The sequence below is a fragment of the Dama dama genome, chromosome 21 (genome assembly GCF_033118175.1).
Source record: "Dama dama isolate Ldn47 chromosome 21, ASM3311817v1, whole genome shotgun sequence".
In the NCBI taxonomy this organism is placed as follows: domain Eukaryota; kingdom Metazoa; phylum Chordata; class Mammalia; order Artiodactyla; family Cervidae; genus Dama; species Dama dama.
In genome coordinates, this window is record NC_083701.1 from 45,603,135 (window position 1) to 45,617,800 (window position 14,666).

The 14,666-nt window shown below is 39.6% G+C and overlaps 1 protein-coding gene across 1 annotated transcript in view; it reads left to right on the forward strand.

Moving 5' to 3' along the window:
- Window positions 1-14,666, forward strand: part of EXT1 (exostosin glycosyltransferase 1) — a 310,887-nt gene that overhangs the window by 269,842 nt on the left and 26,379 nt on the right. Inside the window, exons 2-4 of the mRNA XM_061123569.1 lie at window positions 611-704; window positions 2,187-2,294; window positions 7,721-7,840. Of these exons, the coding sequence (XP_060979552.1) occupies window positions 611-704; window positions 2,187-2,294; window positions 7,721-7,840 (322 nt within the window). The remainder of the gene's footprint in view (window positions 1-610; window positions 705-2,186; window positions 2,295-7,720; window positions 7,841-14,666) is intronic.

A 14,666-nucleotide genomic window follows, 5' to 3' on the forward strand; every position in this document is an offset into this window, starting at 1 on the left:
TTATTTCTTCTCTTTCCCAGTTTCTTGGGCTGGCTCCTTCTCTCTTTCCTCCATGCCAACCATTCTTACACAGGAGTGTTTGTCTGGGGTAACCGAATGTTCTCGGTTAAAAGTAGAAACTCCAGCTTGAAGGAGAAAATAAATGTTTTGTGCTGGGAATGGAGGTTTCCTGAGTAGATTTTAATAGCATGGTTTCATGGGGTAGGTAGGAAACAAGAGCAGTCTTCAGGTTCCTGAATGATATGGCATTATAAAGAACAACTAGCAGTGATTATTTTTTTAAGCTGATGAAGGCAACCTATTTTTGCCAAGACATGAAAAAACCTGATTTGCGAAGTAAAGGCTGAGTGAGCCAAAATGTCACTGAGACCATCAGACTTGTCTTTTACGTATTGTTTGAACAAGACCCTAATTGCTTTGTCCAGTGGGAAGGGTCACATTTCCATTCCTTCCTGCAACAACCCTTCCTGCCTTCCCCCTGGAAAAGTGGGGCTGGCTTGTGTAGCACCCAAGTTGCTCTGGGTGGTTTCACGTACCCTAGGTGTGCCCATTCACCCCACCCCCATTCTTAATGGTCTTTGTTTGCTGATGGTGCCTCTTCTCCTTCTAGGTATGATTATCGGGAAATGCTGCACAATGCCACTTTCTGTCTGGTTCCTCGTGGTCGCAGGCTTGGGTCCTTCAGGTTCCTGGAGGCTCTGCAGGTAAGAGACCCTGATCATCCCCAGTATAGAGCTGAGAACTGACGTCAGACAGCGTGTGGGATGGGGGAGGAGGGTTCACCTTAACACATCTCCTGGGATCTAAACCAAACGCATGGTTTGCCTGGAACACCTGAAATCTATTTTCCCAAGAAAATCTGCAACCTTATATATGCTTGTGGGGGGGGGGGGGGCGGCGGAAGGAGGATTTACTCCCTGCCTTTGGACATGAGGAGATTCAGTGGGAATCTCAAGGGAAGGTGGGTTCGCAGAGATGGGCTTGCAAACAGAGAGTAGATCTGACTGCCCACCAGGCAGCAGAGCCGGGCTCCTCATGCAGGCTCAGCCCTCCTCCTTGGAAGCCAGTTTCAACAGCAGTGAAGATGGCTGATGAGTGGTATTTTCCAAAATCAAACTTGTTCTGTCCTCATCGCAGTCATCACTTGGCTCCTCTGAATTTTGAACATGACCCCCAGCAAGGTAGAGGCACTCTCTCAGCCTGGCTGTTCCAGGCGCTACAGTTCTGAGGTCCCAGAGCTTTAGGACTCTTGTGCCATTAACCTTCACCCGGCGGTTCTCACCCAGAAGTTGTGTCCAGCCTTCCTTGTTGGCAAGAAAGCACACCTTCCACCTCTCACCTCCTCCGCTCCTGAACTCCTTGCTGCTGTGTCCTTCCCTCCTTTGTACTCTGCCCCTGCCTGAATCTGTGCTTTTGTCACCATGCTTCCAATGTTCTGTCTTGTCCTTCAACAGGAGGGCTTCCTTTTCTTGGAAGTCTTTTCTGGCACGTTCTAGGAAGAATATCATCCCTAACATTCTCCTAGCCTCTGGGGATGTTGCATGGAGCAAATTGGTCTCTGCTTAGGATTACGAGTTCTTTGCAACCAGAATTTGTCATTAGCCTGGTGTTTTTAGGCTCTTAGGTCACTGTGCAGGTAGTAAGTTGGTCAGGATCCCTCCACACTGAAGGGACCAAGTCTGGTTCAGGTGTTTGCCTGGCCTGGTGAGCAGCCTGTAAGAATTAAGTCCACAAAACGCTTTATCAGGAAAACCAAGTCCTGTTCTGCTCTTTGTTGCTCAGGACATTGGGGTGAAGCCCTTTGCACATGAACTGTAGCATTTTCATTGACAAGACCATGTATGTTCAAGGTGGGGTTTGTGCTAGGATTTTGTTGGTGGACGATTTTGTTATGTCAGTAAAACTTCTTCAACGAGGCCAGTTGTCTCCATAGAAGTAAGGTCAGCCAAACCAGGTACAAGAATAGAAATGAGGTTTTCACATTCCAAGGCACAATTTACAGCTGGTAAAATCTCAGCTGGATACAGACAACCTTCATGTGACTTCATAAAAGCCCACTTTTCTATTGACCTCAGCAGTCCAGGATTCATGCCAGTAATTGAATTTGTACTGATTTCACCCTCCTGATTGGAACGGTTCCTCCTGCCACCACCTCCCTCACACTCACAGTGCCCTTCTTTGCACAGGCCGCCTGTGTCCCTGTGATGCTCAGCAATGGATGGGAGTTGCCATTCTCTGAAGTGATTAATTGGAACCAAGCTGCCGTCATAGGCGATGAGAGATTGTTATTACAGGTAAGGAAGGGGTGGTGGCCTTCCCCAGATCAGTGGATTATTGCTGCCCCCGTACAAACTTTCAAAGAAGATGAATCCAAAAGGTCAGCTCTATAAAAGAAATTTTATCAGGAGAAAATTGCCTATGTCATAGCAAATATGAAGTCATTTAACAAGACATCGTTGACTTTCTAGTACGCAATCTCCTCAGAGCCAGGGAATATATACTCGGACAAGGAGAAGGTACAGATGGAGGACGTGAATGTTGATACTGACAGGAGGTGTATATCTACCCCCTTCGATTTCTGTAATATTTAGGAATCATGCCAGAGAGTTCTTGTACAATTCTGCTGCCACTCTGTACTCCTTTCCTGTTTCCATATTTGCCTTCAGATTAATTTTCAGAAAGACAGGTCTCTAGGGCTGATTCTTGCCATTAGTGTCCTCATTGCTCAAATGATCTAGTCTGGGTGAGTGTTATCTTTAAGATGTATATTTAAAAGAGCAGCCTCAAATGAAAATGGGTGTGGGGGGAGTTATCTTGTATTTTTGGTCATGACGTTTTTTTTTTTTTTTTCATTTCATTTTATTGTTGTAAAAATGCATAACATGAAATCCACCTTCTTTACCAATTTTGATGTGTACTCATTATGGTTGAGTATAGGTAAATACAGTGTATTACAGCAGGTCTCTAGGCTTATTCATCTCACTTAACTGAAATTTTATGCCCACTGATGAGTAACTCCTCAGTTTCCATCCCCCAACCCCTGGTCACTACTATTCTACTCTTTAATTCTATGGACTTGACCTCATATAAGTGGAGGACTTCCCAGATGGCTCAGTGGTAAAATAATTTGTCTGCCTGCCTGGCGATGAAGGAGATGCAAGAGACGTGGGTTTGATCCCTGGATCGGGAAGATCCCCTGGAGAAGGAAATGGCCACCCACTCCAGTATTCTTGCCTGGAAAATTCTATGGACAGAGGACCCTGGTGGGTTACAGTCCATGGGGTCACAAAGAGTTAGACACAACTAAGCAAGTGAACACATGAAAGTGGACTCATGAAATATTTTTCTTTGCTTGACTGGTTTATTTCACTTAGTGTAGTGTCTTCAAGTTTCAACAATGTTGTCCTGTGTTGCAAAATTAAGACTTACTAATTATTAAAATGTTCCTATTACCCAAAGTGATCCACAGATTCAAGGCAATTCCTACCAAAATCCCAGTGGCTTTTTTTTTTTTTTTTTAACAGAAATAGAAAAACAGTCCTGAAATTTGTGTGGAGCCAGAAAAAACCCCAAATAGCCAAATCAATCTTGAGAGAAAAAGAATAAAGCTGGACCATCATCATCCCTAGTTTCAAGCTATATTACAAAGCTACAGTCATTAAAACAGTGTAATACTGGCATAAAAACAGATATACAGCTCAATAGAATAGAATGGAGTGCCCAGAAATAAATCCATGCATATGCATCAGCTAAACTTCTACAAGGATGCCTAATAAAAGTCTGAACATCTCAATAGCTGCCTGGGAAGGGGGAATATGATACTCACAGAGAAATCCCAGGTCAGGAATAGTCAGTCACTGAGAATTTCTAAAGGCATTTTGTGCAGTGATGTTTTAGCTTCAGCATAAATTGCCATACTCTTTTCTCTAAAATGATGTAATATTTTAATCATTTATTTCATGACATTGTACTTTACCTTGAACTACCACAATTATTTGTAGAATGATTTTTTTTTTTTTTTAATGTCCTGCTGGCCAGTCTGCTAACTGGCTGGTGAAATAACTCAGTAGTCTCCCTAAAGTAACAGGTGAAATATCTGTAACTAAGAGAGCCATAATTAAGCAACGCAAGCTGAACACAGCTTCTAAAACATGCCTTGTGTCTGGTAGTCAGATCTGTGATCTCCAAGGCCCCTGGGACCTCAGAAGTAGGAGAAGAACATGTGACCTAGTAGAGTTCTCCCTAGGTGCGTGCCTAAAAACATTCACTCATGGAAGGCCTAACAAAGTGATAAATGTGGTTCTTTTCCATGTTGCCTTTTTCCTCCTTTGATTTTTTTTTTAAAGATGCCTGCTCATTAAAGGAAATTTGGGAATGAAAAATACCAGCCATAATTTCTCCAATTGTGTACCCATGCTCTCGTGAATTTGATATGAATAAAGTGGGAGTTTGTCTTTGAAACAGAGTAGATTCCAGGGTACCAAACTGTGGTTGTCTGATCTCTGCCATTTTGCCAGAGTTGATTCGCCAGAAGCATTTCACCTTCTGAAGCAACATTTTGGCTTGACGCTGGGGGTTTTGTTTTTCATTGTGCACCCACTCAAACTCGTTGGCATTTTCCTCTCTCATATGCAGTCTGTCTGCACAGCTGCCTCCATATTGAATGACGACTGAACTGTCATTGACAATGGTTTTAAAGAACTGGCACCCAGCCCAAATGTCTGCTCTGGGAAATGTTTTTGTTATGTTACCATTTTTCATTTCCTGTTTTAGAACAGCTCAGATGTTTTTATTTGCATATATTCTTGTCATGTCACCAAGAGAGCTTACTGTTGCTTTCCTGTATCTGTCTTGGTAGATTCCATTAGTTTGGTTACCATGCATGACCTTTTATTAAGACTTCACTGGGTTCTGCCACTTCGAACAATCTGGCCAAATTGCAATTAATTTATCACTTTCCCATACCTGTCTCTCGGGACAAGCAGATTAATAACCAATAGCCAAATGCCATTAAAACTTGGAACTCTGTCTTTTCAATCAATTGGACTTATCTTCCAGAGCACTTTGCAGACTGCTGTCAGACATGTGTATGCACAGACGGGTAGAATATATTTCACTTGATATAGTAACAGCAAGATGTAGCTTATGTAAGAGAGGGGATGTACTGATAAGCTCATGCGTGATATACCATTCTGCCTTCATAACCACAGTCTACTCAGTTTTCTGGAGACCACATAGTAATGATAGCTTTTGACAATTTTCTAATGGACTGCTTCCTCATCATCACAATAAAACAGTGCAGTGTCAACCTGTATGACTCTTAGAAAATACCACTGATACTCAGAAGAGGGCATGATTATGAAAATTGAGGAGGATAATTCTTTTCTAATCTTCCTTTGGCTATTTGGCTAATTTTCTCAGTAAATAAAATTAAATGTTCTTTGGCTTATCAGGGATTGATGATCTGAGTGGTTTCTCCCCCTTCTTGAAGGATATTTTATTTCCACTTGACCTTACGCTCTGATTTCAGGCAAATGTTTTCTCTGTTACCTGTTGCCTCCATGCTGCTTCAGTGTTGAGAATCCAGATATGTACTGGGACTGCAGATTTAGGATCAGTTTTTGGACATTGCCAAAACAAGTGAGCTTGTCCTTATGTAGGTACTGTGAAACAGTTCTCTGTCTTCCCGTAGAAGTGGTCTTGAAAAAAAAAAAAAACGTTCCTACTTCCTTCCCCTCCACTGGAAATTCAGATGTAGTCTTAGTCACGATGTCATGGGTAACTTTCTTATTAAAATAGCTAGTGGAGCATTCCTGCTTCAGTCCAGGCTCCCATGCGTCTCTGATTAGTTACATATTAGGGAGGCAGGCATGCAGAAAGAGGTGAGCACAAAAGGGCACTTGCTAATCACAAGGAATCTCCCCTAAGAATGTAGACTCTATAAATGAAATAGACCTTGGGCTCTAGGTGAAGATAGGGAGCAAGCCAAGGAAACTCACCAGACAACCAGGAAGTACATTTCAGAGCTCAGACCCAAGCAAGTTCACAGGCAAACATTAAGCAATTGGTCCAACTTTGCATATCATCACCCTTAAGTCAATAACAATAGTAGTAATAATAATTACTTTGTCAGTTAAACTTCCCATGTTAGGCATTGCGTGAAGCACTTATGTGCTCTTCATTACAACCTTACAATGATGTTAGAACTCTGTACCTGTTTTATAACTGAGGAGATGGAATCTTTGAGAGATCAAGTAACATTTTCAAGGAAGCACAGCTAGTTAACTGTAGAGCCAAGACTCTTACCTTGGTCTGACTCCCATTTTCCTGTGCTTAACCATTGAGCTATACTGCTAGTGAAAATAATAATATCCCTTCGGTGGCTTCAGATGGCCGTGGTCTATTTGACTTTTATTTATTAAATAGCTACTACAGGCATACCTCATTTATTTTGCTTTGCTTTATTGTGCTTCATAGATGCTTTTCTTTTTTCTTTTTTTTTTAACAAATTGAAGGTTTGTCATAAGCCTGTGTTGTCAGATGATGGTTAGCATTTTTTTTTACTTTGAATGAAGTATTTAAATTAAGGTATTTACTTTGTGCTTTCAGACATTATGCTACTGTACACTTAATAGACTATAGTGCCAGAGTAACTTTTAGATGGGCTGACGGTGGCGGTGGTGGTGGTACACAGTGGTGTCTGACTTTTGTGACCCCGTGGACTGTAGTCACCAGTCTCCTCTGTCCATGGGGTTTTCCAGGCAAGAATGCTGAAGTGGGTTGCCATTTTCTACTCCAGGGGATCTTCCTAACTCAGAGATCGAACCCATGTCTCTTGCATCTCCTGCATTGGCAGGTAGATTCTTTACCACTGTGCCACCTGGGAATCCTCTGGATGCACTGAAAAACTAAACAAATTTTGTGTGACTTGCCTGATTGTGATATTCATTTTATTGCAGTGGTCTGAAACAGAACCCACAGTATCTCTGAGGTGTGTCTGTACATAAAAGCCACTATCCTAGCTAGAAAATGTTTAGCTGGATGGACAGGGCATAGATCCTTCCTTTAAAACTGTACAGCCTGATAGATAGCAGTGTTGGCTAAGCACACATGACAGATCGTGTTAGTTTGGGGTTAGCACTAGAGCCAAAAAGAGAGGTCTGGGGAGCAGAAAGCTCTCAGGGAGAGAAAAGAGATATGTGCACATAGAAATAATCACCCTCAGCTACATATTAAATGGACAGACTCCAAGACATTCCCTAAAAGGTCCTTCTGTAGTTTGTTAGTAGTCCTGGGGGTCGCATATCTTAGAAGTGCTTGGGACATAATGGCTCTCAGCTTTGCTCCAAGACTAGAGCCCCTTCTCTGCAGGATCTGATTGTCCATGGGCAGCTTCAAGGCCACGTGGGATTCTTAGAAAATGGCAGAGGCTAGTATAAGAACGCTATGCAAGTGATAAGCTGCTACCAGACCTCAGAAGTGAGCTCTTAACTGTCGTGTAGGTCATTAAAGGTCATTAATGCTGACTCCCAGTAAGTGCTGTTTTTAGCTAACACCTCTTCAGGGCCTTTCAGTCTAGGGGTTGGTGGTTTTTAGTAGATCTGTATGCTAGAAACAGACGCTATGAAGAATAAAAGTCTAACCTGAGCGGGTTATTTTGATCAAATGGCATCTCGTTGTTTTCTAGTTATAGTTATTATGTGTTCACCTTGTGTTACAGATTCCTTCTACAATCAGGTCTATTCATCAGGATAAAATCCTAGCACTTAGACAGCAGACACAATTCTTGTGGGAGGCTTATTTTTCTTCAGTTGAGAAGATTGTATTAACTACACTAGAGGTAAGTGAGATGCCTTGGCTTTCAGTGTCGAATAATGGTCCTTTATATGTTTCTCTTAGCCTTCACTGTTGCTATTATCAATGTGTAATTGGTCAAATGGGGCAACACTGAACTTTCTGTCCTTGGATGTGTCAGTTAACCCCCTTTGACCTGCTCTCCATTCTTGACGAACTCCACAGAGGAACGCTGACTTAGGAGGAATTATACTCCTTGACACAGAGATTGGCTCTGTCTTACATCATTTCAGAGACAGGTAGCTAATGATTGTCCTGTCATTCACACTCATGGCATCCTTTGAAGGTGTATTTCCGGAGTCCACTTAAGAAACAGAGAGTGAGCAAGTAGGGGAGAATCTTCTCCTATTCTAAAAATATGAATAGTTTACTGGGTACTGTAGCCCAGTGGCATTCGGAAACAGACAAATTCATTCTCGCGATATATGCAACCCACCCCTCATTATCGCAAGGATGTGTTAAGAAAATAAGAATTACACTCATCTGGTGCAGAAAGTGTTAAGCTTTATGAAATCAGAAAATGTTCCAGGCAGATGGATGCCCATCTTCAAGTTGCTTTTTTTAAGGCAGGAGGAAAAAAGGAAAGGGAAACAGGGGGATGATTAAAACCTTTGGAAGTAGAGCAGAGAGCGATGGCCTGAGGCTACACCAAAGTAGCAGAAATTGCTGAGAAAAGATTTCGAAATCTGCACTCATGAATTACAGGGAGGAGAGCAGAGGTTCTCGGGTGTGGCCCAGCATCGAGGTAATTCTGAGGTGTCTGTAACATGAGGTGGGGGCATTCGTGGCCTCACTTTCAAAGTATTTTCTTTGGAAACTTGGTTACTGCTCCAGAAGCTAATGTCATTGGGAGTATGCAGTTTGATCACTCTGAGGAATACCAAGAAAACAGAAGTCATCCTGTTTTGTGCACATCACTGCTGTCTTGCCATCCCGGTACCAGAGCCAATGCTGGTCATACCCCAGCCACCCTGGGACACTTACCTACCCAAAGCCTGGCCTTGACTCCTGCTCTTGTGGGGCTGGGCTCTACCCAAGTATCCTCCCTGGGTGCACTGATTTCATCCTGGAACTTAGTGAAAAGATATTTAGTACCCAGGTCCACCCATGAACGGGGACGGGGTAGAATGCCTTCCAAGGGCTTCCTTGTTGTAAGCAAATTCCTCTTATTCATCCAAATCACCCTCCTCAATGAAAATTAAGTTTCACTTGCATTCATAGCAGCAGATTTGAACATGTAATAAATTTGTTTGGTTTTGATCTTGCCCTCCATCTAAGACCCTTCCAAGAACCTTCTTAAGGAAAGTTGAATGTGAATTGTGTTTTGATTGTTTATTGTTGTTGCTTTTTTCTTTTTCTTGGAATGAGTGCTTTTTATCAAAGAAGTGCATGTTCCTTTTAAAAAATAATGGAAAATACTTACAGCGCAAAAATAAAATTATCTATCCATACAATTCACTATTGACATATATACACATATATATTCATTTTTTTCCTATGCAAATACATAAATATGTTGTCATTTTTAATTTAGAAAGACATTAAGTGTCTTTCTATACTTAGTTTATAACCTATTTTTTCTCCTTAATAATATATTAAGATTATCTCATTAGATTTTTCTATAGTTATTTAATGACTAATATTCCATTCATAATATCACTTAACTCCATTAATTAATCCCCATTTGAGACTACTACAGTTGTTCCTGGTTTTTCATTATTATACACATCCTTGAAGCAAATGGCCTCAGTGACAAATTGTTATGCAAGTTCAAGATTACTTTCTTAGGATAAAATCCTTGAATTTGAAGTCCTGATTCAGAGAACATGCCAAATGCTAAGATTTCTACATGAACTGTCAATTTTCCTGCAATAGAATTAACTAATTTGTATTCCCTTCAGCTTATATGAGAGAACTTATTTTAATTATTTTTATTTTTTTCACCTTCACCATATTGGACATTATATCCTTCAAACTGATAAATCATTACTTTCTTAAGATTTCAGTAAGAAAGATTTTTCATGTATTTCTTGCTCAGGCAGCTCCCAAAGAAATAGAAATGGCCACAAAATTTTCTCATTAATTTTTAAGAGCTTATTATACAAAAAATATTAACCCTTTGATTCTTTTCTTACAAATATTTCCCCCTAATTTGTAGTATGCCTTTCTGTTTTGTTTATGATTGGGAAGTCTTTCCACTTGTGCCTTTTCCATTTGCTACTATTTAGAAAGGACTTTTTGACTCATAATTTTATTTATGCACAACCTACACACACATATTTTCTAGTATTTACTTTCATATTGGGGCTTCCCAGGAGGCACTAGTGGTAAAGAACCTGCTTGCCAGTGCTGGAGATGTAAGAGATGTGGGTTCAATCCCTGGGTTAGGAAGAGTCCCCTAGAGGAGGAAGTGGCAACCTACTTCAGTATTCTTGCCTGGAGAATCGCATGGACAGAGGAGCCTGGCTGGCTATGGTCCATAGGGTCGCAGAGAGTTGGACATGACTAAAGCAACTTAGCATGCACCCACACACATTTTTTAAAGCTTTGTATTTTGTACTGGAGTATAGCCAATTAATTTTTTTTAAATCCAATTTACTTTGTATGTGATCTGTGTTGAAAAACCTAAACCTGACTTTTTTTTTTTCCTGACCAATTGTTCTGTAGTTGTCCCAATACAATTCTTTTTTAAATTTTTATTTGATTTTTTTTTTTTTTTTGGCCACACCACACAGCTTATGGGATCTTGGTTCCCAGACCAGGGATTGAACCCAGGTCCTTGTCAGTGATAGCATGGAGTCCTAAGCAGTGGACCACTAGGGAGCTCCCACAATATAGTTCTTAAGTTATTCTTTTCTTAGTGTTTCCAAATGCGGCTTGTATGCATCTTTGGCTATACACCGAGACCACATGTTTTCATTTCTTCACCCTATATTTCATCTCTTGGTGAGCCTCTATTTATTAACTGACCTGCTATTGTTGACTATTACTGTTGTCTCTAATTCATTCATTCTTTTTTTTTTTTTTTTTTAGATAGCCCTTTATCCAATCAATGACTATCCACATGTATCTTAGACTATCTCTTTAGAATGGAGTCCTTAAAATAGGATTACTCAAGCCAAGGGTCCAGGCATGACTAAGGCTCATGATATGTATTGCCAAATTACTTTTCAGAAAGGTTGTATCCATCTAGATTCCCACAAGCCATCTGGGGATGACCTTCTTTCACTGTAACCTTATCAACCTTCAGGATCATAATTAAAACACACACGTACAACTTTGCTAATTTGCCAGATGAAAGATTGTATTTCATTAATTACGTTTCTTTTGAGTATAGTTTATTGCATAGCTCTGGTCTCTTGCCTGCTAACTTAGCAGTGCTCAATTATCCTATAATAGCAGTTGGATATGTTATATTCATCAGCATAGGATCTTAAGCCAAGCTGTTTTCATCTCTGTGCCTGGAAAGGCCTACTTCTCCTTGGATCTGAGCCAGGCAGTTCTTTAGAGAAAACACAGTTGTTTTTAAAACACTACAAACCATATACTTCATTCAAATTTATAGCAACTGTCAAAATCTCCTCATATAGTTCCAAAATTGGATCATAACAGTTTGACCTCTCAACTGAATTGCACGAGAGATACCATCCAGTTTCCCTTTTTAAATCAGAGCTCAGATTACCCCAGGATCCAATGTAAACAGAAAAGCAGAGAAAAATAGCAGAAAATGCCATCCACATACACAGATAAACAGCCAACATGTTCATAAGAACGATTTAACTATCACAAATCAAAAATTCCTACTTGGCTTAGAACTTGGATAATATGAATTCTTCATTCAGTCCCTGCTGGAGCCTGCTGTCTGAGGATTATTCGGTGTTACCCTTGGATAGCGTAGATTTGAGGGTCTCTTGCAAAGGAGATGTTCTACACTTGGCTCTTTCTTGCTTCCGTGCTGTATTCTGGGTCACGGGAAGGGAATTACTTGCTCTTTGGAGATTATGAGCCTTAAGAGTTGTAGTAGTGCTTAGATAAAATTGGAAACAGGATGCTTCGTCCTTCTCTCTAACACCAGGGTCAAGTTGTGCGTACATCTGACTGTGTTGCACTCTGTCCTGCTTGGGATTTGGCTAGTATTTCCAGTCTGATTGAAATTTCCGAATTCTGCACCTTAGAATCAAGGAGCTATTTAGTAAGAGCTAGGCTCTTTGGAGCTCGTTTTTTGGTGCAGATTGAGAAATAAGGATAGGGACAGTGATAAAATGCTGCAAAAAATAATGTTCACGGATTCCATTATTTGTCAGAACATTGTACGACAGTAACTTGGCGCTAAGGGCTGAACCCTAGGACTCAGTTGGAAACAGGCTGAGCAAAAGAAAAGGGCGTGAAATTGTCATAACACATGAGAACAGCTGATGGTAGCTTGGAAAGCACAATTTAAAGTGAAGTTCTATGAAGGAATCTCCATTTCTCTCTTCACATCTCTAACCATACGCTTTCAGACCGTAGTATTGCTGATGCTGCTGTAGAATGAGAATTTAAAATCAGTGAGAGAATAGACATAGAAGATTGCTTTAGTTTGGAGCAAGGTGGCATATGGCAGCCCTGCATGTATTAGGCAACACTGCGTTTGTCAAAAGACCGAGTCAGGGACACCTAGAATGACTGTAACCTGTAACCAGTAGTCCATTATTTTAAAAATAGATGGCACATAAAAATGAAAAATAAGGCGCCTGTCATTCTTCCCTTTGAATTCACATTAATAAGAAATACTATCCTTACTGAAGGTACCATGTGGGGCTATAAGGGAAAAAAAATTGTGTAAATTTTTTGTGATTGTGTGTTTTGATTTTCTTTGTAGTATCCAACCTTTAAATATGATGTCTTTGTCCACAGCAATTAAGAGTGAGTACCAAGGATCCAGGAAACTATCCAGTGTAGCATTAGGGAGACTTAGGCATTAGGAGAGAGACGAAGTGACCTTTCTATTTGGTAAACTAAGATCTGTACTCTGTCAAACTTTTGATAAGCCAAGTTGATATCAACCTTTCAGAAAGACAGTTGGCAATACATATGAACAGACTTTAAAGTGTTCATACCCTTTGACAAAATCTTAAGGCATCAGTCCTAAATGTGGCAAGTTTTAGCTCATAAATATGTTCACTGATTTGCATGGAAATAATTGCATTATTTTTGGTCATTTAGGATAAGTAAACCATAAATACTATTAATAATATGGAAAGATCTGTAATATGTAATACCTATGGTAGTATAGCTGTGTAGAAATGGGAAAATCCATGCTTAGATAATGAACACAGGAATGAGATTTTTTTAAGGCAAAGAAAAAAAAAGTCAAGTCATAAGTATGAAGACTTAGGTAACTATTCCTAACAGATTCTGGAGGTTGTTGTAATTAATGTGATATTTTACTGCTTATTACATATGAGGATAGTAAGTGAGAAAGGTGGCAAATTGCTTGACCTGGATTATATTCAACATTTGTTATTGCTCTTCTACCTTTTTTGATATTGCCCTATCAAGATCTGTTTGAAGAGAGTATAAAGTACTTTTTGGTATTTCAAAAGAGTACTATGACTTATCATATCCCTGAATTAAAAAAAATGCAGTGTTGTGATACTGAACCAAAAAGACTCGACATGGAGAATCATACCATCCAGAGACCCAAAGTGAATGGGGATTCAATTTGTGATATCTCTGAGTTCTATGTCACTTGTATGTAGGTTGGATTTATGACACAGTCTTCTATCAATGTGCTCTGTGTCTTGATATCCAGAATTTAAGTGACCACATGCTTGAAGGTGTATAAATTTGGAAAGCAAAAAAAAAAAAAAAAGAGGATTGAATGAAAACCTATAAAGGAAAATAAGTAGACAGTAGAATACGAAAGTACAAATATTTAAAAACTGGAATAAATGGTGTACAAAGTGGAATTGCAAACCATGTAAAAACTCTTCACGAGCATGACAATTTTCTAATAATTAATGCCTAGACAACAGCATTTTAACATATCTCTGTTGCACCGCAAAGAACAAACATTAACGTTTGAGTGAAGTTTCTAAAATCTTACCCAAATTTGAAACCTCTGCCAAGTCATATAAAACAAGAAGTCTTGATCTAAGGAAAAGAGAAACTGCAGAAATCATTTTGAACTAAGATATTTGAGTTCTAAATTTCCTCCTTGCTTCCTTTCTTCTCTCTTATTAAGAAATATAAACACGATAAGGTTTGCAAAGATAAATGTAGCTCACTTTATTACTTGTCTAGTCACCATGTGGGATGAGATGAGGGTGGTAATAACCTTAGCAAATAATACAATTCCATTTAAAATGGTCTGTACTTAAATCACATTGCATTAAACGGGGACCTGGAAAATGATGATTTTGGTTTTAAATCTCTAGAGATATATACTAGGCTTTTTCTTTTTTTTAAGCACACACATACAAAAACTTGCTGAAAACTTGAAATTCTATATCAAGTTAATTATTTGCCAAATCATATCTTAATGAGTAGATGGTATAATTACAAGAGTTTGAAAGTCACAGAGCGAAATCTATAAAGTAGACTAATCACATTCATCTGACAAATGATTCAGGATGGGAGAATGTTTGACTCTAAATGTAGAATTTAATGATCTTCAAGGTCTTCAAGTCCAAAGAAACTAATGAACTAGCTTGGCTATTATTAGTCTTCATATGCCATGGATTTTGTTCTATTATCTAGGTTGTTTTCAGCAATTGTTAGTTAACTCACTACTTTCGGAGATTAAAGATAGAAAAACTGCAGCTACCTAG